The sequence below is a fragment of the Schistocerca cancellata genome, chromosome 2 (assembly GCF_023864275.1).
Source record: "Schistocerca cancellata isolate TAMUIC-IGC-003103 chromosome 2, iqSchCanc2.1, whole genome shotgun sequence".
Lineage (NCBI taxonomy): Eukaryota > Metazoa > Arthropoda > Insecta > Orthoptera > Acrididae > Schistocerca > Schistocerca cancellata.
In genome coordinates, this window is record NC_064627.1 from 499,400,421 (window position 1) to 499,426,711 (window position 26,291).

Below are 26,291 nucleotides of genomic sequence, written 5' to 3' on the forward strand. Positions count from 1 at the left end.
CCTTGTACCTCTTGGATCCAGCTCATAACTGTTGATGCCACCTCCCTGCACACCATCATCCCTCATGCCCATGGTCTTACTGCTATTGAACACTACCTTTCTCAATGTCCTTCAGACTCCAAACCCACTACCTCATTCCTCATACACATTACTAACTTTATCCTAACACACAACTACTTCTCATTTGAAGGGAAGGTATATAAATAAATCCATGACACAGCCATGGGCATCCACATGACCCTTCTGTCCCAACTGTTCCAAATCCGGGAACAACTGAACCACATCCTTTGCCAGGGCTTTGATTACCTATCATCGTGTCATTGTGCCTTGAAATGAGGGACATCCTACCCAAAGCACTTCCTAGCACTCCTAAAGTAGTGTTCCATTGCCACCCAACCTTCACATTATCCTAGTCCATCTCTGTGCCACTCCCAATCCCAACCCATTGCCCAGGAGCAAAACCTGCCCAGTACACCCACCCCAGCACTTCCTATTCCAGTCCTGTCACAAGTTTATCTTACCCCATCAGAGGCCAGGCCACCTGTGAAAAGAGCCATGTCATTTACCAGCTTTGCTACAATCATTGCACAGCTTATTATATTGGTACGACTACCAACCAGCTGTCCATCAGGATGAAAGGCCACCTCCAAACAGTAGCCAAGAGCAAAGTAGACTATCCTGTGGCACAACATGCAGCTGAACATTACACACTTGATTTCAGTGGCTGCTCCGCTACCCGAGCCATCTGGATCCTTCCCTCCACCACTAGTTCTTCTTAACTGTGCAGATGGGAGATATTCTTACAATACATTCTCTGCCCTCATAATTATTCCGGCCTCAACCTATGGTAACATACTGTCCTCACATCCTCGACCCAACAGTTTCCATCCCCTTTGTCCTACTGTCTCCTCCCCATTCTCATTTCCCACTCGGTTTATTTCCAGCCCTCTGCCAATGCATCTACCCATCTTTCCCCATTACTCACCTTTTTGTTTCTTCTTTTCCCCACCTCCCTGCTCCATAACCTCCTGATGCTGCACCTGTTGGCAGTCCAGCCCCTGCACACTCCACCAGACAGTGTTGTCTCTCTCCCCATCCATTCACTACTATCCCTTTCCCTTCCCCAACCCCTCTAGATTGCTACTTACATACCACATGATGTTGCATTCCAGCTTGAGATCTTGAGATGACGGATTTGGCAGTCGTGTGTATGTGAGATGTGCTTACTTTTGTGTGTGTGTGTGTGTGTGTGTGTGTGTGTGTGTGTGTGTGTCTTTACTGACAAAGATTGTGGCCGAAAACTATGTGTGTCTTTTAACTGTGCCTGTGTGCAACTTGACATGTCTTCTTTACAGTAAGTAGCAATCTACCTTTTCCTATGTTGTTGATATTCCTACGTGGAGTTTCCATTGTCTGATGCCTAGCTCTTTACTCACACAAAGTGTTGAGTGCTATTGACAAGGGCTTTCAAATTGATTCTGTTTCTAGATTTCCAGAAAGTTTTTGCCACTTTCCTCACAAGCAGCTTGTAATCAAATTGCTTGCTAATGGAATATCATTTCAGTTATGCGACTGGATTCATGATTTCCTGTCACACAGAGGTCGCAGTTAGTAGTAATAGACGGAAAGTTATTGAGTGAAACAGAAGTGATTTCTGGCATTCCCCAAGGTAGTGTTATGGACCCCCTGCTGTTCCTTATCCATATAAACGATTTAGGAGACAATCTGAGCTGCCTTCTTAGATTGTTTGCAGATGATGCTATCATTTATTGTAAAGTCATCAGAAGATGAAAACAGATAGCAAAGTGATTTATAAAATATTTCTATATAGTGCAAAAATTGGCAATTGACCCTAAATAATGAAAAGTATGAGGTCATTCACATGAGTTTTAAAAGGAATCTGTTAAACTTGGTTTCCATGATAAGTCAGTCAAATTTAAAGGCTGTAAATTCACATGAATACCTAGGAATTTCAATTAAGAACAACTTAAATTGGAAAGAACACACAGAAAATGTTGTGGGGAAGGCAAACCAAAGACTGCAATTTATATACAGAATGCTTAGAAGGTGCAGCAGATCTACTAAACAGACTGTCTACACTATGTTTGTCTGTCCCCTTTTGGAGTACTTCTCTGCAGCGTGGAATCCTTACCAGATAGGATTAACAGAGTAGGTCGAGGAGTTGAAAGAAGAGGAGCATATTTTGTATTATTGAGAAATGGGGGAGAATGTGTCACTAACATGATACAAGATTTGGGGTGGTCATCATAAAACAAAAGTTTTTTTTTGTTGCTGCGGACTCTTCTCATGAAATTTCAGTCACCAACTTTCTACTCTGAACGTGAAAATGTTGGTGCCAACTTACATAGGGAGAAATGATCATCATAATAAAATAAGAGAAATCAGATCTCGCCTGGAGAGATACAAGTTTTTGTTTCTCCCACGCGCTGTACAAGTTTGGAATAATAGAGAATAATTGTGAAGTTGGTTCAATGAACCCTCTGCCAAGCACTTACGTGAGATTTGCAGAGTATCCATGTAAATGCAGATGTAGATACAGAAAGTGAAATTATCAAGACCACAGCTGGAAGAAGGCAGTTACAAACATGACAAAACTGAATATCATTAAGTGAAACTACGTAAGCCAAAGTAAAAACTTAACACATTTCACCTTGGTTAAACACTAATCTGGTGTAACATCCCTTGTACTCTAAATATTATCTTGAAATTGTGTCAACTTTATAGCTATCTTTGTATCTGCGCCTTCACCTATTGTTTTTGTAATTGTAACTCTGTAGTTGTTCTTGTAATAGCTCCTTCACTTATTACCTTTATAGTACCATTAACTGTAGTATTACTTTATTTTATTTTATGTACTGTTATCACTATTTGCCTGAGAATTTTCTGTCTTGTATATAATAGTAACTTGGTTTAAATGGCCTACAACAAAATCAGAATCAATATTACTCTGGTATTTCCTAATTTAATTGTTAGCGTTCTGTGTTAATCTTTTAGTTATTAAAACTATTTTTCTTTGTTGGCAGCATTGGTGTTGTAAATCATCTGCTTTTTCCTCCCAACCTGAGCTACACAGTACTCTAATTACCTTTAATATGGAAGGTTTGTTGTTTTTACAGTCATTGCTGTTCTCAGTCGCATTCCCTCGCAAGGAATAATCTCTGCTACCCACTTCTCCGTATTCGCACCAACCTTTGCGCTTTGTGCTAGGGAAGAGTAACTGACCTTGAACTCGTTGCATTCTCCACACCCTCTAATCGCCCATGGGCCCCTCCCCCTCCTACTCATCCCACATACTGCAAGGCGCTGGCTATGCCAGAGTCGAGGGCAGCTGCTGTCCCTACTTTCAGCATTATAGTGGGAGCTATTCACAATGACTGTACACTACATCTCGCGCATGCAAACACGGAGTCATTACCAGCCCACTTGACTGAATTCAGATGTATATTTCAGGACATCAGCTTTCATGTCATGCTACTGTTGGAGATGTGGCTTTAGCCAAGTATCCCTTCTGGCTCTGTGTGATATACAATCCACTCAAAGCTAGACATCTCTTTAGCTTTAAATCCACACTCTCAGGTCTTGAATCTTTGTATGAACATATAATTGTAGCTGGAGATGTGAACATAAATTTTATAAGCAACTGTCTTGCAGTTTCAAAATTCAAACACCTACTTTCCTACTCAAATCGTATACTGCGCCCACTTGGGCCAACTCAACATACTGCAGACACTCGCACCTCTGTCAATATTTTTGCAACAAAGTCTCCAAACAGAGCTATTCACACTGATCAAATTTCTTCACCTGGCTTACCTGCTCGTCATGTAATATTCATGAATTATTTGTTGCAAGTCCAAAGAACAAACTGCAACTGGCCACTTTTAGAGACTTCAAGCAATTATGTCTGAGCTTACAGCTGATGCCTATGACACCTCTTGGTGGGGAGTGACAGGAAATAACTTTGACATAGGTTATGGAGCATCTAATTTCACTGAGATACTCAATAAGTCATATGATAAACACATCCTGATAAAAACTGTAAGAATCAGCAGAAAATCTGCACCACAGCTTACTGGTCAACTCAAATGCTTTATGAGTATCAGAGATACAGCACACACACACACACACACACACACACACACACACACACACACACACACACACACACACACAAAAAAGCATCCTACCTCCGAGAATAATCTCACATACAAGTGAATTCACAACCACGTTAGCCAGTCAGTTAGAAATGCAAAACTCAGGTACACCAACTCAGTAACTGAGAACTTTCACTGGACTTCCGCCTTGTGGGGAAATCTACAAGAACAAGGACAGCTGAACCTTTCATTCCTATTGAGAATTTAACAAGGAGAGGACCCCAGTGGTGCAATCGACTTTTTGCAACCACTTATATGTGGTGCAGATTAAGAACCCAGGCATCACACCCTAAACCCATTCACCCTGGTGGGCCCTCGTTTGCAAGTAATAGCCGAAAAACAATTTAGCCTGTTCTTCTACAACATTAAATTAATGTCAGACTTCAACTGCGACGTAGTGTAATGGATAGCGTAAATCAGTAGCAAACAGAAGGTGGTGGGTTCAATTCCTGTCAAATTCCTATTGTTTTTTTTTTTATTTTTGTTCGGTTATTTGCTTCAAATGTAATATTTTTAAATTGTCTAATCCTTTCCCTAGTCATTTTAATTATTGTATTAATGTTTTAAATTTCCTCTCATATTGTTTTCCTGTCATTCCTTTTTCATTTGGAATTTTTGTCCATATGGTTTTAATTCTTTATATATGTATATATAATAGAGGGAAACATTCCACATGGGAAAAATATATCTAGAAAGAAAGATGATGAGACTTACCAAACAAAAGCGCTGGCAGGTCGATAGACACACAAACAAACACAAACATACACACAAAATTCTAGCTTTCGCAACCAACGGTTGCCTCGTCAGGAAAGAGGGAAGGAGAGGGAAAGACAAAAGGATTTGGGTTTTAAGGGAGAGGGTAAGGGGTCATTCCAATCCCGGGAGCGGAAAGACTTACCTTAGGGGGAAAAAAGGAGAGGTATACACTCGCACACACACACATATCCATCCGCATATACACAGACACAAGCAGACATTTGTAAAGGCAAAGAGTTTGGGCAGAGATGTCAGTCGAGGCGGAAGTACAGAGGCAAAGATGTTGTTGAAAGACAGGTGAGGTATGAGCGGCGGCAAATTGAAATTAGAAATTAGCAGAGATTGAGGCCTGGCGGATAGCGAGAAAAGAGGATATGCTGAAGGGCAAGTTCCCATCTCCGGAGTTCTGACTGGTTGGTGTTAGTGGGAAGTATCCAGATAACCCGGACGGTGTAACACTGTGCCAAGATGTGCTGGCTGTGCACCAAGGCATGTTTAGCCACAGGGTGATACTCATTACCAACAAACACTGTCTGCCTGTGTCCATTCATGCGAATGGACAGTTTGTTGCTGGTCATTCCCACATGGAAAGCTTCACAGTGTAGGCAGGTCAGTTGGTAAATCACGTGGGTGCTTTCACACGTGGCTCTGCCTTTAATCGTGTACACCTTCCGGGTTACAGGACTGGAGTAGGTGGTGGTGGGAGGGTGCATGGGACAGGTTTTACACTGGGGGCAGTTACAAGGGTAGGAGCCAGAGGGTAGGGAAGGTGGTTTGGGGATTTCATAGGGATGAACTAAGAGGTTACGAAGGTTAGGTGGACGGCGGGAAGACACTCTTGGTGGAGTGGGGAGGATTTCATGAAGGATGGATCTCATTTCAGGGCAGAATTTGAGGAAGTTGTATCCCTGCTGGAGAGCCACATTCAGAGTCTGATCCAGTCCCGGAAAGTATCCTGTCACAAGTGGGGCACTTTCGGGGTTCTTCTGTGGGAGGTTCCGGGTTTGAGGAGATGAGGAAGTGGCTCTGGTTATTTGCTTCTGTAGCAGGTCGGGAGGGTAGTTACGGGATCCGAAAGCTTTTTTCAGGTTGTTGATGTAATGGTTCAAGGATTCCGGACTGGAGCAGATTCGTTTGCCATGAAGACCTAGGCTGTAGGGAAGGGACCGTTTGATGTGGAAGGGGTGGCAGCAGTCATAATGGAGGTACTGTTGCTTGTTGGTGGGTTTGATGTGGACGGACGTTTGAAGCTGGCCATTGCACAGGTGGAGGTCAACGTCAAGGAATTTAGAGTAGGACCAGGTGAATCTGATGGAACCAAAGGAGTTGAGGTTGGAGAGGAAATTCTGGAGTTCTTCTTCACTGTGAGTCCAGATCATGAAAATGTCATCAATAAATCTGTACCAAACTTTGGGTTGGCAGGCCTGGGTAACCAAGAAGGCTTCCTCTAAGCGACCCATGAATAGGTTGGCGTACGAGGGGGCCATCCTGGTACCCATGGCTGTTCCCTTTAATTGTTGGTATGTCTGGCCTTCGAAAGTGAAGAAGTTGTGGGTCAGGATGAAGCTGGCTAAGGTAATGAGGAAAGAGGTTTTAGGTAGGGTGGCAGGTGATGGGCGTGAAACGAAGTGCTCCATCGCTGCGAGGCCCTGGACATGCGGAATATTTGTGTGTGTGTGTGTGTGTGTGTGTCTCTCTCTCTCTCTCTCTCTCTCTCTCTCTCTCTCTCTCTATATATATATATATATATATATATATATATATATATATATACTCCTGGAAATTGAAATAAGAACACCGTGAATTCATTGTCCCAGGAAGGGGAAACTTTATTGACACATTCCTGGGGTCAGATACATCACATGATCACACTGACAGAACCACAGGCACATAGACACAGGCAACAGAGCATGCACAATGTCGGCACTAGTACAGTGTATATCCACCTTTCGCAGCAATGCAGGCTGCTATTCTCCCATGGAGACGATCGTAGAGATGCTGGATGTAGTCCTGTGGAACGGCTTGCCATGCCATTTCCACCTGGCGCCTCAGTTGGACCAGCGTTCGTGCTGGACGTGCAGACCGCGTGAGACGACGCTTCATCCAGTCCCAAACATGCTCAATGGGGGACAGATCCGGAGATCTTGCTGGCCAGGGTAGTTGACTTACACATTCTAGAGCACGTTGGGTGGCACGGGATACATGCGGACGTGCATTGTCCTGTTGGAACAGCAAGTTCCCTTGCCGGTCTAGGAAAGGTAGAACGATGGGTTCGATGACGGTTTGGATGTACTGTGCACTATTCAGTGTCCCCTCGACGATCACCAGTGGTGTACGGCCAGTGTAGGAGATCGCTCCCCACACCATGATGCCAGGTGTTGGCCCTGTGTGCCTCGGTCGTATGCAGTCCTGATTGTGGCGCTCACCTGCACGGCTCCAAACACGCATACGACCATCATTGGCACCAAGGCAGAAGCGACTCTCATCGCTGAAGACGACACGTCTCCATTCGTCCCTTCATTCACGCCTGTCGCGACACCACTGGAGGCGGGCTGCACGATGTTGGGGCGTGAGCGGAAGACGGCGTAACGGTTTACGGGACCGTAGCCCAGCTTCATGGAGACGGTTGCGAATGGTCCTCGCCGATACCCCAGGAGCAACAGTGTCCCTAATTTGCTGGGAAGTGGCGGTGCGGTCCCCTACGGCACTGCGTAGGATCCTACGGTCTTGGCGTGCATCCGTGCGTCGCTGCGGTCCGGTCCCAGGTCGACGGGCACGAGCACCTTCCGCCGACCACTGGCGACAACATCGATGTACTGTGGAAACCTCATGCCCCACGTGTTGAGCAATTCGGCGGTACATCCACCCGGCCTCCCGCATGCCCACTATACACCCTCGCTCAAAGTCCGTCAACTGCACATACGGTTCACGTCCACGCTGTCGCGGCATGCTACCAGGGTTAAAGACTGCGATGGAGCTCCGTATGCCACGGCAAACTGGCTGACACTGATGGTGGCGGTGCACAAATGCTGCACAGCTAGCGCCATTCGACGGCCAACACCGCGGTTCCTGGTGTGTCCGCTGTGCCGTGCGTGTGATCATTGCTTGTACAGCCCTCTCGCAGTGTCCGGAGCAAGTATGGTGGGTCTGACACACCGGTGTCAATGTGTTCTTTTTTCCATTTCCAGGAGTGTGTGTGTATATATATATATATATATATATATATATATATATATATAAAATTGTATAGTAGATTACGGTAAAATGGGGGTGAATACAAAGTGAGACTACTGGTAAAAACAGAAAGAGAAAATAAAGAGAAAAAAGAGAAATAAGACGACAGGAAAGATTTCGAAATGCAAAGGCGACAATAACTAAAATTGTATAGTAGACCGTTGGTTGCGAAAGCTTGGATTTTGTGTGTATGTTTGTGTTTGTTTGTGTGTCTGTCGACCTGCCAGCACTTTCATTTGGTAAGTCACATCATCTTTGTTTTTAAATATATATATATATATATATATATATACCTAAAAACAAAGATGATGTGACTTACCAAATGAAAGTGCTGGCAGGTCGACAGACACACAAACGAACACAAACATACACACAAAATTCAAGCTTTCGCAACAGACTGTTGCCTCATCAGGAAAGAGGGAAGGAGAGGGAAAGACGAAAGGATGTGGGTTTTAAGGGAGAGGGTAAGGAGTCATTCCAGTCCCGGGAGCGGAAAGACTTACCTTAGGGGGAAAAAAGGACGGGTATACACTCGCACACACACACATATCCATCCACACATATACGTGTGGATGGATATGTGTGTGTGTGCGAGTGTATACCCGTCCTTTTTTCCCCCTAAGGTAAGTCTTTCCGCTCCCGGGACTGGAATGACTCCTTACCCTCTCCCTTAAAACCCACATCCTTTCGTCTTTCCCTCTCCTTCCCTCTTTCCTGATGAGGCAACAGTCTGTTGCGAAAGCTTGAATTTTGTGTGTATGTTTGTGTTCGTTTGTGTGTCTGTCGACCTGCCAGCACTTTCATTTGGTAAGTCACATCATCTTTGTTTTTAGGTATATATATATATAACATTTGAAAATACCAATCAAGTGACTAAAAATCAAACTAGTTATTAGTATTCATGTAAATCGTGCAACAGCACAAAAATTTATTTTTCATTGCGAGATACACAGTTTTTTGGGTGGTAATTGTCATACAAACATTTGAAACACAAATTGTTTTCACACAATGGAAAAACTATTAAAGCTATCTGTCTACATTTACATACTTTCTTTATCAAATTCAATGGGAAGCACACTTCATTCACACTATGAAATATTGTCTTTTCATTACCTAACTTTGATCCATACCAGGTATGCCTTATCATGTTTTGAAAGGCTGGTGCGCACATAATGCATAGAACAATTTAATGTATTTTGATAACATCTTCACGCGTAGCAATTTTGTGTTTATCTTGTAATAATTCAGGTGCGCTCTGAAGCTTTTTAATAGTATTTTACATCTGGCGATAAAAATATACGTCACATGGCTGGCAAGGTAGAGTACACTTTGGAGGAATAATTTTCAAAGTGCACGTAGCTTTCCCAGTGCTGTTCACAAATATTTCGTCATATAATGTGTTGTGTGCAATCTGACCTCTCCATGAATCAGCAAGTAACAAAAACTCATTTTCTTTGTGTATGGTTTCATTACAGATAGCAAATATTGCGCGTATAGCTCTTTCGCTAATTTTCCTGAATTTGAGCAGGTGATGACCACATTTCCATATTCTTACTCCAAAGTTCAATTTCTTTGGCAACCATAGGTCTGAATTTATTTCCAACCTCCTGTAAAAATAAGAATGCATGGTAGCAATTCACTGGCAAATGTCAAGGAATATTACACTGTGTATGAATGTGAAGGCTTTCACCAAATTTCTCTTTTGTACCAAAACTATTTTTGGTCCTCGAAATTCCAGTGATTGATGATATGTTGATTTATAATTGCAACCCATTTGATCGGTATTAATAACAAGGTTTGGACTATAGTTTCCTACTATGAGCACTGTTCATTTTCTGCATCGTTCTGCTGCTGCTGCTGCTGCTGCAGTTTCAAGTGTTGCGATGTCATTTGCACTAATGAATTTAGTCTCTTTTCTCTGACGTATTTCGTGTTTTATTTTAAAATTGTTTGCTCACTTCCCACTTGCAGAGAATGGTAAGTTTTCCTATAGATACAGATAACCATTGCCCATTGTTGCAGTGTACGCGTGTTCACTTGTTTGTAGCACATCCGAGCATCCTTAAATTTTTCAAATGTTTCAGTATCAAATAGACACAGCTTATGGAATTTAGTTCCTCCTTCTTTCACATCTTGTTTCCATTTTCTCAAGTATCCTTTTCATGCGTGAAGGAGAGAAAGTACTTTGTTGTATACTTTTCAATGAGTAATAGGGATTGGCTTCAGCAAAGGCAACTGCTTTGTATTTTAATGCAATGTTTGTCTGTGGAGGTGCCTGGCAATTGGATGGGTTAAAACATTCATCTATGCCTTCATCATTGAAAGTAGACAGCAAAGAACAAATTTTCCATGTTAATAGTGGGCGAGGAAATCCAAAAATTAATAGCAGTAATATGGGAAGGCAAACTTCATCATACAAACCCTCTTCACCAGTCTTGCTGTTTAAAATGGGATCATCTTCAAGAACAGTAACACTCTCCATCACAAATCGAATTGTTTCGTCTGCGATTCATTTGCCCATCATATTGCATTTGCATTTATAAAATTGGGAGCATTTTCAGAAAGGCGAGATCTCTCCTCGTAAATAAACAATGCATAACGTAATGCATTCGAGAAAGTTCTCCTTATTTCTTCATCAAATTCCTCCATTCTTTGTAATGAAATTTGCTGGTTGGTGAATTTGCGTTGCCGCTCATTTCAAATGCCGCACACTCACAAAACAAATGCAAGAGGGAAGCACAAAAAAATTAGCAGGAAAGAATTGATTTGTAATTAGAAAGTGCAAATCCACCAATGATGTTGAGCCTGGTGGAGAAATAGGAACAAAAAAGGAAGTTAATACCAGTGGCGTAGCGTGGTTTTAAAGGTTGGGGAGACTCTGTAGTTATTATAGGGAGACAAAATATTACAATAAACAATAATTTAAACAAATGAAACAAAATGCTTCAAATAAAACAACAACAGCTACTACTACTACTACTACTACTACCACCACCACCACCACCACCACCACCACCATTACCACTACCACTACCACTGCCACTGCCACTAATAATAATAATAATAATAATAATAACTAACTTGTTCAAGAAACGATGACAAATTTGTAGAACTCCAGCAGCCAGAGAAGAAGCACTTATATTTTCTTTTACAAAAGTGTAATGCGCATGTCTTTTCTTTCCACGAATAAGTCTATAACTTGGTCTATAAAGATCTGATTACTGGATAGCTCTCCAAGTAGTGTCTCTTCTGTTGCTAACATGCTCAAACACGACAGCCGGATGTTGGACATTGAATTCCTTAAATAATTCTTCACTCGTTCAAGAGCAGTCATGCTTCGTGTACTGCTTGCTGTAATTGCGGGTAGGGTCAAAACCAAACGCAGGAACTTCGTTGTTTCTTCATAAACGGAGCCTAAATCATTGTTGACAGTGTACTTTAAGAGGATTCTTGGAGATAAGTGTTTTTTCTCATCAGCGTTTATGTTACACAGTTCATTTTCAAGTAGTTCTTGTTTGAAAAAAAAGGTACTGTTCTAATAATTGAAGTAGTTTCAACTTTGGGAATTCTTTTTGATAGTTCGGGAAATACTTTTTGATAGTTCGGGAAATACTTTTCGAATACTTTTCGTTCAAAGGTTCAACAAACCGCATTTGGGAAAAGTCTTGAAACCTTCTTTCCATCTGAACAATTTGCAAATCCAGTATCTCGTAAGTTAATGCCCTGAGAGATGCCTTTTGACTGTCACAGAATGATAAGTTGCCATTCAAACACAAGCTGCATTTATTGCATTCATCGACGAATGTTTCCATTCGTAACTGTTGTAAGTTTCTCAAAACATTTCTTATTTCGTCGTGGCAAGCAGTTATACTGGCAGATTTTGACTGAAGAACATTAAAGAGATGATCAACATAAACAAAACACCCTCGGTAGAAGCAAAGGAAGTAGACAAACGTAGGATCATCCATCCGTTGTTTCATTCCCACAGCACAGCTCAAAGATTCTGGATCCCACTGAGAGTATGTATCATGAAATATATAACCCTGGAATGAAAGTTGCTTGCATGTGGCAGTTTAAAGCCTTTCTCAGTCAGCAATATGGTTCGTTTTGATGATTTGCTAAAAAACAAATGGAATACAGTAAGATCACTTACTAACATGTGTACTTGTCTCTCCAATACTCTCCTGCTGGATGCAACTTGTTTGTTGTATTTTATTGCTGTCAGACGAGCGGCTTCAGAAAGGGTGTGCTCAATTCAGATTTGCCCAATAACTGAAATGATTCTTTGTTCTGCAGGTGAGTTTTTGATATCTAATGCTTTTGTGCTTTCCTGTCAAAGTTCTTTATTGTACAAATGCCCTCATTGCACCATTCCTTTTCACCATCAAACAGAAGACACATATAACAATATAATCTGTTATTGACTGCATTCGCCGTCAACCTAGCATACTTTTCGTATCAGGCTGTCTGAAAAGTGGTTTTTTTATTTATTTATTTTTTTTTTTTTTTTTGGCTTCACTTAAAACTACACTAAGTATAGGAGTAGGTCGTTTGTCCTTCAATTCCCACTTTTTTTGTTCGTTAATGTAGAAAAAGGAGATTTTAATAAAAATTCAGTAAGGTGTTCAGTTACTGGCTCACTTATGTTGGCAACACAACGAAAATATGCACTAAAATCAAACAGACTGATGACCATAGATGTTAAGTCCCATAGTGCTCAGAGCTATTTGAAAATCAAGCAAGAATGACTACGAACACAAACCGCGCGACTGTTCACTTCCTTGTTAAAAGCCAGCATAGAAGCGGCAGAGACTAGTCTTGATACCTGCTAGCAAGTGCAGCGCACTGGCCTTCGTGAAAGAGGGGAAGTGGTGGGGAGCCGAGAACGCCACTAACGCTCAGGCGCACACAGCCAGGTAAGGGAAGGGAGGCAGAGACTGAGAGCAGGCGACTCTCAAGCAGGCAGACACACCAATACTCAGGGTGCGGTGGCGCGGGCTACAAAACTGGTGTCTTTGCACATTTAGTGCTCTCAGTAGAAAGTTGTTTATATTTTTGTTATGAATTACTATTGCATCTTTTTTAAGCACGAATACAGGGGAGACTAAGTCTCAAAGTCTCCCCTCACGCTACGCCACTGGTTAATACAATGGTTAAAATGACTTGGCAAAGGAATAGAAAATTTAAAAATATTACTTTTGAAGACAATAACTGAAGAAAAATAAAAATAGTAAAAAGCTACAGGAACTTGACAGGAATCGAACCTGTCACATTCTGTTTGCTGCTCGTTTGCGCTGTCCATCAGCTGCAATGGTAGTTGAAAACCTGGTGTTAAATTAATGTTGCAAAGGAACAGGCTAAATTATTTTTCGGCTTTTACTGGTAAACGAGGGCCCAGCAGGGTGAATGGCTTCAGGGTGTGATACCTACACTACTATGTAGGTGGTTGCAAAAAGTAAATTGCATCACTGGGGACCTCTCCTTGTGAGTGAGTATTTTGCACACCAACATCTCTTCTTGACCAGTGCAAAAGGACGCAGACATTGAATTCCGTGAAGCATCTGCAGTCAGTAAAAATGAAAAATTTTTTCTGCAGCTTAGGAAGTCAATTGCACAAATTCATTCTGCTGCTGTAGGACATGACAATATTGCAATACAAATGACCAGTTTCCTCATTAATTCATTACTGTCGATAATAATGTATCTTTTTGACCATTCATCTTCCTAGTGGCTTGGAGAAAGGGACTTGATGAACCTATACTCAAAAAGGCATCTGCCAGAGAACCATCTGATTATAGGCCCATTTGCATTCTACCAGAATTGTCTAAGGCTTTACAATACATAATTGACAGTCAGCTTACCAGTTAGTTAACCTCAAGTAACCATTTGGATGAATACCAATCTGGCTTCCGGAAAAATCGCAGCATGGTGATTGCTCTCATCAAAGTTACTGATGAACTAAAACAAGCTGTGGACAAACAAGAGGCGACTTTTATGTGCTTCTTGGATTTCAGCAAAGCTTTCAACACTGTCAACCTTAACAGTCTACTTGCCAAACTCAAAAGTCAAATCTTTTCTTCGAGTACTGTCCAGTGGATCCACTCATACTTTATATACTGCCAACAGTGTTTGATGATCAGAACAAAGAGGTCACAGTGGAAGACTATAGTATCAGGTGTCCCACAAGGATCAGTACTGCTCCCATTAATTTTCTCATTTTATGTTAATGATGTGTCAACTATTATCCCCCTTTGCAAACATTATTTATACGCTGATGATCTTCAGCAATCCCAACAAAACTGCACTCACCCATCCAGAAGATAAATGCTGACTTACTTGCTTTATCAAAATGGGGGCATAACATAGGTCTGAAACTAACCCATCTGAAACATAAGGAAGCTTTGACGTTCACAAGAGGCTTATTACACTTCAGTTCAGAGAATCTCTTGCGCCCTTAGTCCTAAACAACACAGAAATCACCCTTTCTTCTTCTGCAAAGAATTTGGGATAATTCTGGATGTAGTCACCCTCCGTCTGTCTGCTGTCGTTGACTTCTCTGACGTATGATGTTTATGTTGTTATCTACTGTATGTGTCTCACTGATCGTTATATCTGTACCTCAGATGGAGCAGCCACAAACATCTTCACTATAACAGCAACTAAATTTCAGGTTTTCCTGATAATTAATGTTAACTTTTTGCTCAGTCGATCACCCTTCATTTGTACCGAAGATGTTACTTACTAGTTACTAATTACATGTAACTATAGAAATCACTTTAGATTTTTTAATAAGAACAACATTCAATAATAATTAAATGATCATGAATGATTGTGTTTTGTATAGAGGGAAAAAGAGGGTTGATCCTACAATTACTTTCAGCAATTACGGCAACTAAAATGTCCGTGATTTTTTATAGTTCGCCACACAAAGATATTATAGAAATGTCTTTGGTCCATTACACTACTTCAGTACAGTCATTCAAACTTCATACACTTTTATTTATACAAAGCTAAGTGTCCAGTTCTGTTCTTATATTCAATTTAATGTCCCTTGATATAGTCTACAGATCCTACTAACAGTTATTCGGCATGTAATAGAATTTAATACTGAGTGCTACTTTTTCTCGCGCACACAATTCCTCAGATATTCTTAGTCTGTGGCAGTATGGCAAAAGTCTGTCCCGTATAAATTAATTATAGTGAATTATCTTGCAGTTTAACAAAAGTGCCCTGATCCCTTCCATAGCATATCACATGGAAATGCCTGCTATATTGCATGTCACAACTACGTAGACTTATTCAGAGCGGGGAAAACTAGATGAAAGAACTAACAATCACCTTGCAGGGTTTATATAGTAGAATTCAGAAACGAAAGTAGCCACATTAAACCCTCTTTGATTTCCCTGAAGCGCTACTTTGCTGCAGGTGTTATTCTGATGAGAGATTATATATCGATAATTTTAATTAAAACTTTTTCAATGCTATTAATTATTACTGATATTGTTGATCACCTCTACCCTATATGAAAATAAGCCTGATAATATTGTTCTTAATTAAAAGAGCACACAATTACAGTCTGTTAGAAGATGTCAGTATTACTTCATTTATTACAGAAATATAAAAAAAGTATTTCCTGTTGAGCTTGAAAAGAAACACATAGAATCACTTATACTCCGTATCCTTGCTTATGGTGTTCGTATTCTCCAAAGAGTTTTGTATGAGAGCTCACCTTGGCTGGAACTGGTGATGAACACTCAAGTGTGATACATTTGTGATATATGCTATTTCGACCATGTCGCTCCTGCTTATGAACAATTATTTTGTCTACATGACAATAAGTAGAGATTTTAATACCCTGTGTTTGCTGGATCATCTTCTCAGTCATTGCACTCCTTCCTATATCTTCAATCCTTACACTACTATCAGAACAATATAGCAGAAATTCTTATTTCCAACATCTACATCTACATCTACATGTCTACTCCGCAATTCACATTTAAGTGCTTGGCAGAGGGTTCATCGAACCACGATCATACTATCTCTCTACCATTCCACTCCCGAACAGCGCGTGGGAAAAACGAACATCTAAACCTTTCTGTTCGAGCTCTGATTTCTCTTATTTTATTTTGATGATCATTCCTACCTATGTAGGTTGGGCTCAACAAAATATTTTCGCATTTGGAAGAGAAAGTTGGTGACTGAAACTTCGTAAATAGATCTCGCCGCGACGAAAAACGTCTTTGCTTTAATGACTTCCATCCCAGCTCGCGTATCATATCTGCCACACTCTCTCCCCTATTACGTGATAATACAAAACGAGCTGCCCTTTTTTGCACCCTTCTCTCTGGATCACTACACAACACTAATACGTTCATACAGTCTGTGTCAGGAACTTAACTTTGGAAAACCTTCCCCAAAATACTAGCAAAATGAAAAACCTTTCAACCTTCACCTTCTATCACAATAGTTATTCTCTTCTTGCAGCTCTCTCGTCAATCCTCCCTCCCCCACAACTTTTCCCTCCCCATGTCTGCAGAATTTTCCATTGAAATTCTCTTCTTTCATAGCAACCATTGCCTCTTTCATTTCTGTCTTCTCCTCTTTCATTACCCCTTCCACTTCTAGAACCAAACAAGGCTTCAGAAGTGCTAAACTAATCAGTATCATTCTTAATGCCTCCATTATTTTATTGCAGTTAGAATTATTATTATTGCATGAAAACTGCAAGTATTGTTATTATTGAATTTGTTATGTAAGAATTAATTAACATCATTCTTAATACCTCCATTAGTTTATCATCATTGTTAGTGTTAGTGTTATTATTATTATTATTATTATTATTATTATTATTATTATTATTATTATGATTGCCACTTATTATTTTTATTAATAACATAAATTTTTATCAACCAATGGAATATCCCCCCCCCATGAACCATGGACCTTGCCGTTGGTGGGGAGGCTTGCGTGCCTCAGCGATACAGATGGCCGTACCGTAGGTGCAACCACAACGGAGGGGTATCTGTTGAGAGGCCAGACAAATATGTGGTTCCTGAAGAGGGGCAGCAGCCTTTTCAGTAGTTGCAGGGGCAACAGTCTGGATGATTGACTGATCTGGCCTTGTAACATTAACCAAAATGTCCTTGCTGTGCTGGTACTGTGAACGGCTGAAAGCAAGGGGAAACTACAGCCGTAATTTTTCCCGAGGACATGCAGCTCTACTGTATGATTAAATGATGATGGCATCCTCTTGGGTAAAATATTCCGGAGGTAAAATAGTCACCCATTCGGATCTCCGGGCGGGGACTACTCAGGAGGACGTCGTTATCAGGAGAAAGAAAACTGGCGTTCTACGGATCGGAGCGTGGAATGTCAGATCCCTTAATCGGGCAGGTAGGTTAGAAACTTTAAAAAGGGAAATGGATAGGTTAAAGTTAGATATAGTGGGAATTAGTGAAGTTCGGTGGCAGGAGGAACAAGACTTTTGGTCAGGTGATTACAGGGTTATAAATACAAAATCAAATAGGGGTAATGCAGAAGTAGGTTTAATAATGAATAAAAAAAATAGGAGTGCGGGTAAGATACTACAAACAGCATAGTGAACGCATTATTGTGGCCAAGATAGACACAAAGCCCATGCCTACTACAGTAGTACAAGTTTATATGCCAACTACCTCTGCAGATGATGAAGAAATAGATGAAATGTATGACGAGATAAAAGAAATTATTCAGGTAGTGAAGGGAGACGAAAATTTAATAGTCATGGGTGATTGGAATTCGTCAGTAGGAAAAGGGAGAGAAGGAAACATAGTAGGTGAATATGGATTGGGGGGAAGGAATGAAAGAGGAAGCCACCTTGTAGAATTTTGCACAGAGCATAACTTAATCATAGCCAACACTTGGTTCAAGAATCATAAAAGAAGGTTGTATACCTGGAAGAATCCTGGAGATACTAAAAGGTATCAGATAGATTATATTATGGTAAGACAGAGATTTAGGAACCTGGTTTTAAATTGTAAGACATTTCCTGGGGCAGATGTGGACTCTGACCACAATCTATTGGTTATGAACTGCAGATTGAAACTAAAGAAACTGCAAAAAGGTGGGAATTTAAGGAGATGGGACCTGGATAAACTGAAAGAACCAGAGGTTGTAGAGAGTTTCAGGGAGAGCATAAGGGAACAATTGACAGGAATGGGGGAAAGAAATACAGTAGAAGAAGAATAGGTAGCTCTGAGGGATGAAGTAGTGAAGGCAGCAGAGGATCAAGTAGGTAAAAAGACGAGGGCTAATAGAAATCCTTGGGTAACAGAAGAAATATTGAATTTAATTGATGAAAGGAGAAAATATAAAAATGCAGTAAATGAAGCAGGCAAAAAGGAATACAAACGTCTCAAAAATGATATCGACAGGAAGTGCAAAATGGCTAAGCAGGGATGGCTAGAGGACAAATGTAAGGATGTAGAGGCTTGTCTCACTAGGGGTAAGATAGATACTGCCTACAGGAAAATTAAAGAGACCTTTGGAGAGAAGAGAACCGCTTATATGAATATCAAGAGCTCAGATGGCAACCCAGTTCTAAGCAAAGAAGGGAAGGCAGAAAGGTGGAAGGAGTATATAGAGGGTTTATACAAGGGCGATGTACTTGAGGACAATATTATGGAAATGGAAGAGGATGTAGATGAAGACGAAATGGGAGATAAGATACTGTGTGAAGAGTTTCACAAAGCACTGAAAGACCTGAGTCGAAACAAGGCCCGGGAGTAGACAACATTCCATTGGAACTACTAATGGCCTCGGGAGAGCCAGTCATGACAAAACTCTACCATCTGGTGAGCACGATGTATGAGACAGGCGAAATACCCTCAGACTTCAAGAAGAATATAATAATTCCAATCCCAAAGAAAGCAGGTGTTGACAGATGTGAAAATTACCGAACTATCAGTTTAATAAGTCACAGCTGCAAAATACTAACACGAATTCTTTACAGGTGAATGGAAAAACTGGTAGAAGCCGACCTCGGGGAAGATCAGTTTGGATTCCGTAGAAATGTTGGAACACGTGAGGCAATACTGACCTTACAACTTATCTTAGAAGAAAGATTAAGAAAAGGCAAACCTACGTTTCTAGCATTTGTAGACTTAGAGAAAGCTTTTGACAATGTTAACTGGAATACTCTCTTTCAAATTCTAAAGGTGGCAGGGGTAAAGTACAGGGAGCGAAAGGCTATTTACAGTTTGTACAGAAACCAGATGGCAGTTATAAGAGTCGAGGGGCATGAAAGGGAAGCAGTGGTTGGGAAAGGAGTAAGACAGGGTTGTAGCCTCTCCCCAATGTTATTCAATCTGTATATTGAGGAAGCAGTAAAGGAAACAAAAGAAAAATTTGGAGTAGGTATTAAAATTCATGGAGAAGAAGTAAAAACTTTGAGGTTCGCCGATGACATTGTAATTCTGTCACAGACAGCAAAGGACTTGGAAGAGCAGTTGAACGGAATGGTCAGTGTCTTGAAAGGAGGATATAAGATGAAAATCAACAAAAGCAAAATGAGGATAATGGAATGTAGTGGAATTAAGTCGGGTGATGCTGAGGGAATTAGATTAGGAAATGAGACACTTAAAGTAGTAAAGGAGTTTTGCTATTTAGGGAGTAAAATAACCGATGATGGTCAAAGTAGAGAGGATATAAAATGTAGACTGGCAATGGCAAGGAAAGCGTTTCTCAAGAAGAGGAATTTGTTAACATTGAGTATAGATTTAAGTGTCAGGAAGTCGTTTCTGAAAGTATTTGTATGGAGTGTAGCCATGTATGGAAGTGAAACATGGGCGATAACTAGTTTGGACAAGAAGAGAATAGAAGCTTTCGAAATGTGGTGCTACAGAAGAATGCTGAAGATAAGGTGGGTAGATCACGTAACTAATGAGGAGGTATTGAATAGGATTGGGGAGAAGAGAAGTTTGTGGCACAACTTAACTAGAAGAAGGGATCGGTTGGTAGGACGTGTTTTGAGGCATCAAGGGATCACAAATTTAGCATTGGAGGGCAGTGTGGAGGGTAAAAATCGTAGAGGGAGACCAAGAGATGAATACACTAAGCAGATTCAGAAGGATGTAGGTTGCAGTAGATACTGGGAGATGAAGAAGCTTGCACAGGATAGAGTAGCATGGAGAGCTGCATCAAACCAGTCTCAGGACTGAAGACCACAACAACAACATGGAATATCCGGGACGAAATGCAATAATATTATGAAAAGGGAAGTTGCTACTCACCATATAGCGGAGATGCTGAGTCACAGATAGGCACAACAAAGAGACTGTCACACATAAGTTTTTGGCCAACAAGTCCATTGTCGAAAACACACGCACACACACACACACACACACACACACACACACACATACACATACGACTGCATAAGGCCATAATCTTGTCAGGCTAAATAAGCAATGAGTAAATGAAAGCTTTAATGCAGCAGCAGTCCTCATAGCTATTTGTCTCTTTCTCCCAAAGGTGGTGTGACTTTATTTGAATATTTGGTGTTTTTTGACTGTTGTCTCCAAGGTATTACTCTGCCCTGTATAAGAAACTGGTGGATCCACAAATTGGATGCTCTTCACACCAGGCTGCCTTTGTGAACCTCTTATTCCGTTCCTTACAAAAGGATACTAGCACTCCGCGAGTATGCGCATTCATCAAACGTCTACTGCAGGTATGTCATATGTAACATATGTAAACTTCAAAGCTTGAGGATATAGAATGGCTTGCTGATATTTACCTTTTGGAGGGATCATTTGAGGCAGTGCTGATGGAAATAATTAAAAATAGAAGCTACTACTCCTATCTTTCAGAACTTGGCTTGATTGAGGATGGTTGGAAAGGAGAAGGGACCACTCAAAATTCTACCATTGGGGCAAAGGGGATGGGGCAGGGTGATTTTCAATGGAGTACAGAAGAGTGGCAAGACGTGAGGACATGTTGGAGAGCAATTTCTTGTCTCCAGATTGGAGGAAATTCATATTGGATAGGCTGCTTCAAGTGGCCTTTGTTGTGTTGCAGGCATTCAGGTCCATTGAGTCGTATTGTAGGTAGAGCATGCTCAACAACATTGTACTGCTTATCACGTGGATCATTTGAACCCCCCATCCAATATCAGTTTCCCTGAACTTCAGAGATGGAAAATAAGTCTCCGTAATATCCTTAAATTCCACTGCCCTCCTGAATTTAAACTCTGTGAACAACCCCCTTCTCCTCTTTCTCCCACTCACAGAATTTCATTATTTCCACATTATCTAATTTATTTTCTCCCCCCATCTCCCCCCCCTCTCTCTCTCTCTCTCTGTCTCTCCCCCTAATGATTTTTCTCTCTCTAATTGGTTTTCCCCTCTTTCCTTTTTCTCCCCCTTTTTCCTATTTTTAGTTGCATTTTTTATTTCACTTTTCATATATCTTCCTATTCTTCCCCTATTGTCATCCATGAACTGAAGCTAACACAGTGTTTGCAAACTATCTTTGACCACATGGCACCTTCTCCTTCATCTTTGTCTCCTCTCATCTTCGTAAATACAGGTGAGTTCCTCTCAACCTAGAGTCTACATTCCAGCCTTCACCATCCAATTCCTCTTTCTCCCACAGGAAGATACATACTTGTGCTGAAAGCTAGGAATAGTATTTCCTGCTTCTAAATGTCTCTGTTGCCTGTGCTAGGATTTTTGCCTGCTGAAGATAAGTACTGGCTAGCCATTCTGTCTCTCTGTAATTTAAGTGTTTTTTTTTTTTTAAATTGAGCTTTTGAACGGAAACAAATAACATACATAAAAACTATTTTATGTTTTTCTAATTTTATATTACCTGTATTATCCAGTTTACTCATTCTTTTATTTGTTTAGAAAATGATGGAAGAAAGGAAAGAGGAGGGACTAACAACCCATCTACAATGATTTTAGTGTGTGCATGTAGCGAAATAAGTCACCAGGCAAATAACTTGGCATTTACTATTTTCAACCTTGTTTTATCCGTAACCTCATTTTATATCCCGCTGTGTGTAAAATGTTTAATTTGAGACTATAATATAGATTTTCACTATTGAAGTTATCTTTAGCTGGAGAAGAAATATGGTTAGGTTTCATTATGTAGCAATATTTTATTGGGCTTTCAAAATGTTGAGCCATTTTCACCATAATAAGTAGGCTGGATGGTATTGAAATTGAATTGCTCATCAGTGTGCCAGCTAAACCAAATTTTTATCTGGCCTCTTTTAGTGTAATAATCAAGGAAAGTTTGCTATTTACTAAGTAGTCTCTGTATGGTAGAAAGTTATGAAATGATAAAGTTCTTGCTGCCTTCTCTGAGCTGTCATAGGTAGACGTTTCTACGTGTAGAAGTTTCCATGACATATGTTTATTGCATAATGGCAAAGCTGTACTGGAAGTTCCAAATGGGATCTCTGAGCAAATTGTGTACAATATACTGCAGATGTGGAAGTGAAAGATACACATTATTTTTGTACAGCAACTATAAGTAGTTTAGCAGTCTACATGAGGGCTTGGTGGGAGGGGGGAAGGAATTGGATAAGATTCAGATCAGTAGTGGAACGTGGTGAGCAGTAGTTGTGCAGCTGTAATAGATTTGACTTGTTAGATCTTGCTCTAATATCAATAATTGGGTTGGTTTAGCCTCTTTTTGGTATCCCCGCTAGAAGACATCGAGATATATCTAGATCAGTTGGTATGAGTATTGCAGTGGAATAGTGCAGAACACTGTCACGTGCATGGGGCATTGCAAAGGCAGAGTCACTGCCTCAGATGTTTACCTGCTGGCAGCAGTAGGCCTGGGCTGGCAGTTCCTACATGGACATTAACTACCTTGGACCTAGCCTTTGCCTCACACTGCATTTTGTTTTCTGTATGCCTAGTTTATTCAGTCACTCGTTGTGGTAGCATTGTGTTGCTCTGGGCTCATCTGTACATGGTGTTTGGACACGGTTTCAGCTAGCCAGACTTGTAGTTGAGCCACAGCTGGCTAGTGTAGTAATATCTTGTGCTGACAGTGATGGTTTCTTGGTATTGTCGTGCCTGTGCAGATACAAAAGTGGTGATGTAGGATGTTCTTATGGGTGTCACGCTTTTCTTTTTCAAAATGTTTAATTGTAGCCACTGTGGAACCAGTGTTTTAGCAGTGTTGAGGGGAGCAATTGTGCCTCCAGGAGCATCAACAAAAGATGCAGCAAAAGCAGATGCAGAAACTGCTCAAATGCACCATACTCACACCGCACTGGTGGTGAGCCATCACCAGCTGAGAAGCCTTCTCTCCCACTACCCCCAAAGCCATTCACTGGCTTTCTGAGTCTGTGGAAAGGTGGGACAATTACGTGCACTGGGTCTTGCTACACTGCCAGATACGGTGTATAATTGATCCAGTTGCCATGTTATTGTACAAAATTTCATGGGATTGTACAAAATGATACAGAATTTGAAATCTCCTTCTGAGCCTGAGAAGCCTTAACTTTGAGGATCTATATCAGCTGCTTGTGCGGTATTTTGGTTATCAAGTCCATGTGGTGGCAGCACGATTACAATTTAACTAGCACCACAAACATCCAGAGCAGTCATATGCAGCGTCAATCACCGACATGCGAGGTTTCTTGCTCAGGTATTGGTTTGAGGTCCCCAATGTGCCACTTCGTATGCAGACTCACTAATTAGGGACATAATCATCTGGTTAACACCCAACCCCGAGATCCAAACTAGGACATTGGCATTGTCTGACCCTTCTTTAGCCAAAGTTGCTAAAATTGCAAAATCACATGAAGTTACAGTAGCATTAAGATCATACTGTCCAACTGTTCGCAGGTGGCAAAGTTAGACATGCCTGATAAACAGAGCCTGGTGCCCTGTAGGTTGAGCCAGATTGCCTTGTCTCCTGCTCAGCTGGGTGTGTTGATGCTGTTCATCATTCAAGTGCAGTGTCATCACAGTGCTGCCCATTTCTTCCCACATTGGGCTTGGTAGAAGCGAATCCATCAAAGCATTGTAATCCCTGATTGCGCTGTTTTCAGAGTTCTCGACATCGCTCTCCTTCTGCACTTGTTTCTGCTCAAAGGGCTAGTCAGTAATCCTGCCCCAATTGTCATTTGGTGCATACTTGATGGTACTGCCCATAAATAGATGCCACATGTGTGGTATGCCGCAAGATGGGCCATTTGGGAGCAGTTTGTGACAGTCGAGAGATGCAGGATGTTTATCAGAGGCCCCGGTGCTTTCCCTCGGCTCAGAGGCTGTCTCAAGCATTGCACCAGTGAATTCTGCTTATGCCCATAATGGATGAGCTTCAGTTAGGCATGAGAGTGACACTCAGCCTAATTATGTTGGATAGATTCAGGCTGTTGGGTTGTCCTGTGTTGCAGTGGCCACTATCTGCAGTTGTATTTTATAGTAAGTTGTATATTGCTTTGAGGGAGAAATTTTCTGTCTTTGCACATTATAAGAATGTGGAACAGCAACTAGCATTGTCAGTGCTTAATAAACTGTTGGCACAATATATTTTTAGGTTAGACACTCCTTTTTGGTTTTGGTTTCCAGATAGTTGACAGGATACATTTGATGTCTCAGGCAGTTCTCGTTGAAGACTTGAAATCTGTACTAAGATTGTACAGCCAGCTATTTGAGAATACCCTGGGTCCATCTGAAAATTTTGAGGCACTTGTTTGCCTTAAGCCATCAGCAACACCTAAATTTTGTCACTCCTCGCCCCATTCCCTTTGCCATGTTCGGCAAGGTCAAGTCTGAGTTGAAGCATTGGCTGGACATCAGTGTCATTTCTCCTATTTAAACCAGTCGGCACCGTGCACCTTTGTGGCATCTTTAAACAGACCTTCACTGTCCAATGTGTTGTGGACTCGTATCCAACTCTGTAGCCACATGAGTTGTTGATGAAGTTGTCAAGGGGCCAGTATTTTTCACCCATTGACTTGCTAGACACACATCTGTGGTTGCCAATCGATGTGTGGAATTTATTATCAATATTTGGAGCAGTTGATTCAGGACATCCTCTATTGCGTAAACTATGTCAGTGATATCTGGGTCATGGGTTCCACGCTATAGGAGTATTTATGAAATCTGCAGGTGATTTTTCAATGCCCTGTGATGAACAACCTTCATCATACTCGAAAGATGTAGGTTTTTTTCCCAAAGGTGCATTTTTTGAGACGTGCTTATCAAACATGGCCTTGCCCCTACAGACAAGCGCATCAAAGCCATTGTCAACTTGCTAGTGCCCAAGAATCTAAAGGAACTCCAGTCTCTTTTGGGTGAAATTTCTTATTATACTAAGTTCATCCCCATGCCATGCCCATATGCCATCCTCTCAACTGGCTTCACCAAAAGGGCATCAAATTCATGTGATTTGGGGGCTGTTAATGGACTTTTCAGTCCCTCAAGCAGTGTTTGTGCTCTGCTCCTTGTTTGGCTTCCTTTACTCCGTGTAAACCAGTAACCCTACCCGCTGATGCTTTCCAGTATGCCCCTTGCTGTTGTATTGCATCAGAACCCAGGTATCATGAAGCAGCCCATTGCTTTCGCATCAAAGATGCATTCTGCAGTGCAAGTAAAAAAGGAGGTGGTGGCTGTCACTTTTGGCACTAAAAGATTTCATGTTTTTTTTATAGGGACCAAAAATTCCTGCTCATTATAGACCACAGTCCTCAAGCTTCCTTATTCATACCTCACTCTGATATACCAGATTGGATTGCCCACCAGTTGCAGAGGAGGGGCCTCTTTTTCAGTAATTATTGCTATTACATTCGTTACCAGCCCACCACCCAACATGCAAATGCAGATGCGCAGTTGTGGTCCATAGTTCGATTGACAGGGGATTCTAGTTTTCACATTGGATGATATCTCGCAGCAGACATTGCTGGATTTTTCTTTGCAAATGTGGGAGATTGTTGCCACCTATGCCGCTGACTTGCTTTTCTGGAAAATCATTTGAGCATTTCAGGTAGGATGGCTCAAGCACTCTTTCTGGAGAAGATTCGGTGTGGCATCTTTTCTGTTGTTGGATCAGTTCAATGTTTCTCTCATGCTGGCCACAGAGGAACAAAGCTGTCCAGTCAACATTGTTCTGATGTTGCAT

General features: G+C 41.2%; 1 protein-coding gene across 2 annotated transcripts in view; it reads left to right on the forward strand.

Annotated features, from left to right (window-relative positions):
- LOC126162042 (CCAAT/enhancer-binding protein zeta) overlaps positions 1-26,291 on the forward strand; it is a 222,087-nt gene that overhangs the window by 72,217 nt on the left and 123,579 nt on the right. For both annotated transcript variants that reach the window (XM_049918275.1, XM_049918274.1), the window contains exon 9: positions 20,724-20,871. In XM_049918275.1, the coding sequence (XP_049774232.1) occupies positions 20,724-20,871 (148 nt within the window). The remainder of the gene's footprint in view (positions 1-20,723; positions 20,872-26,291) is intronic.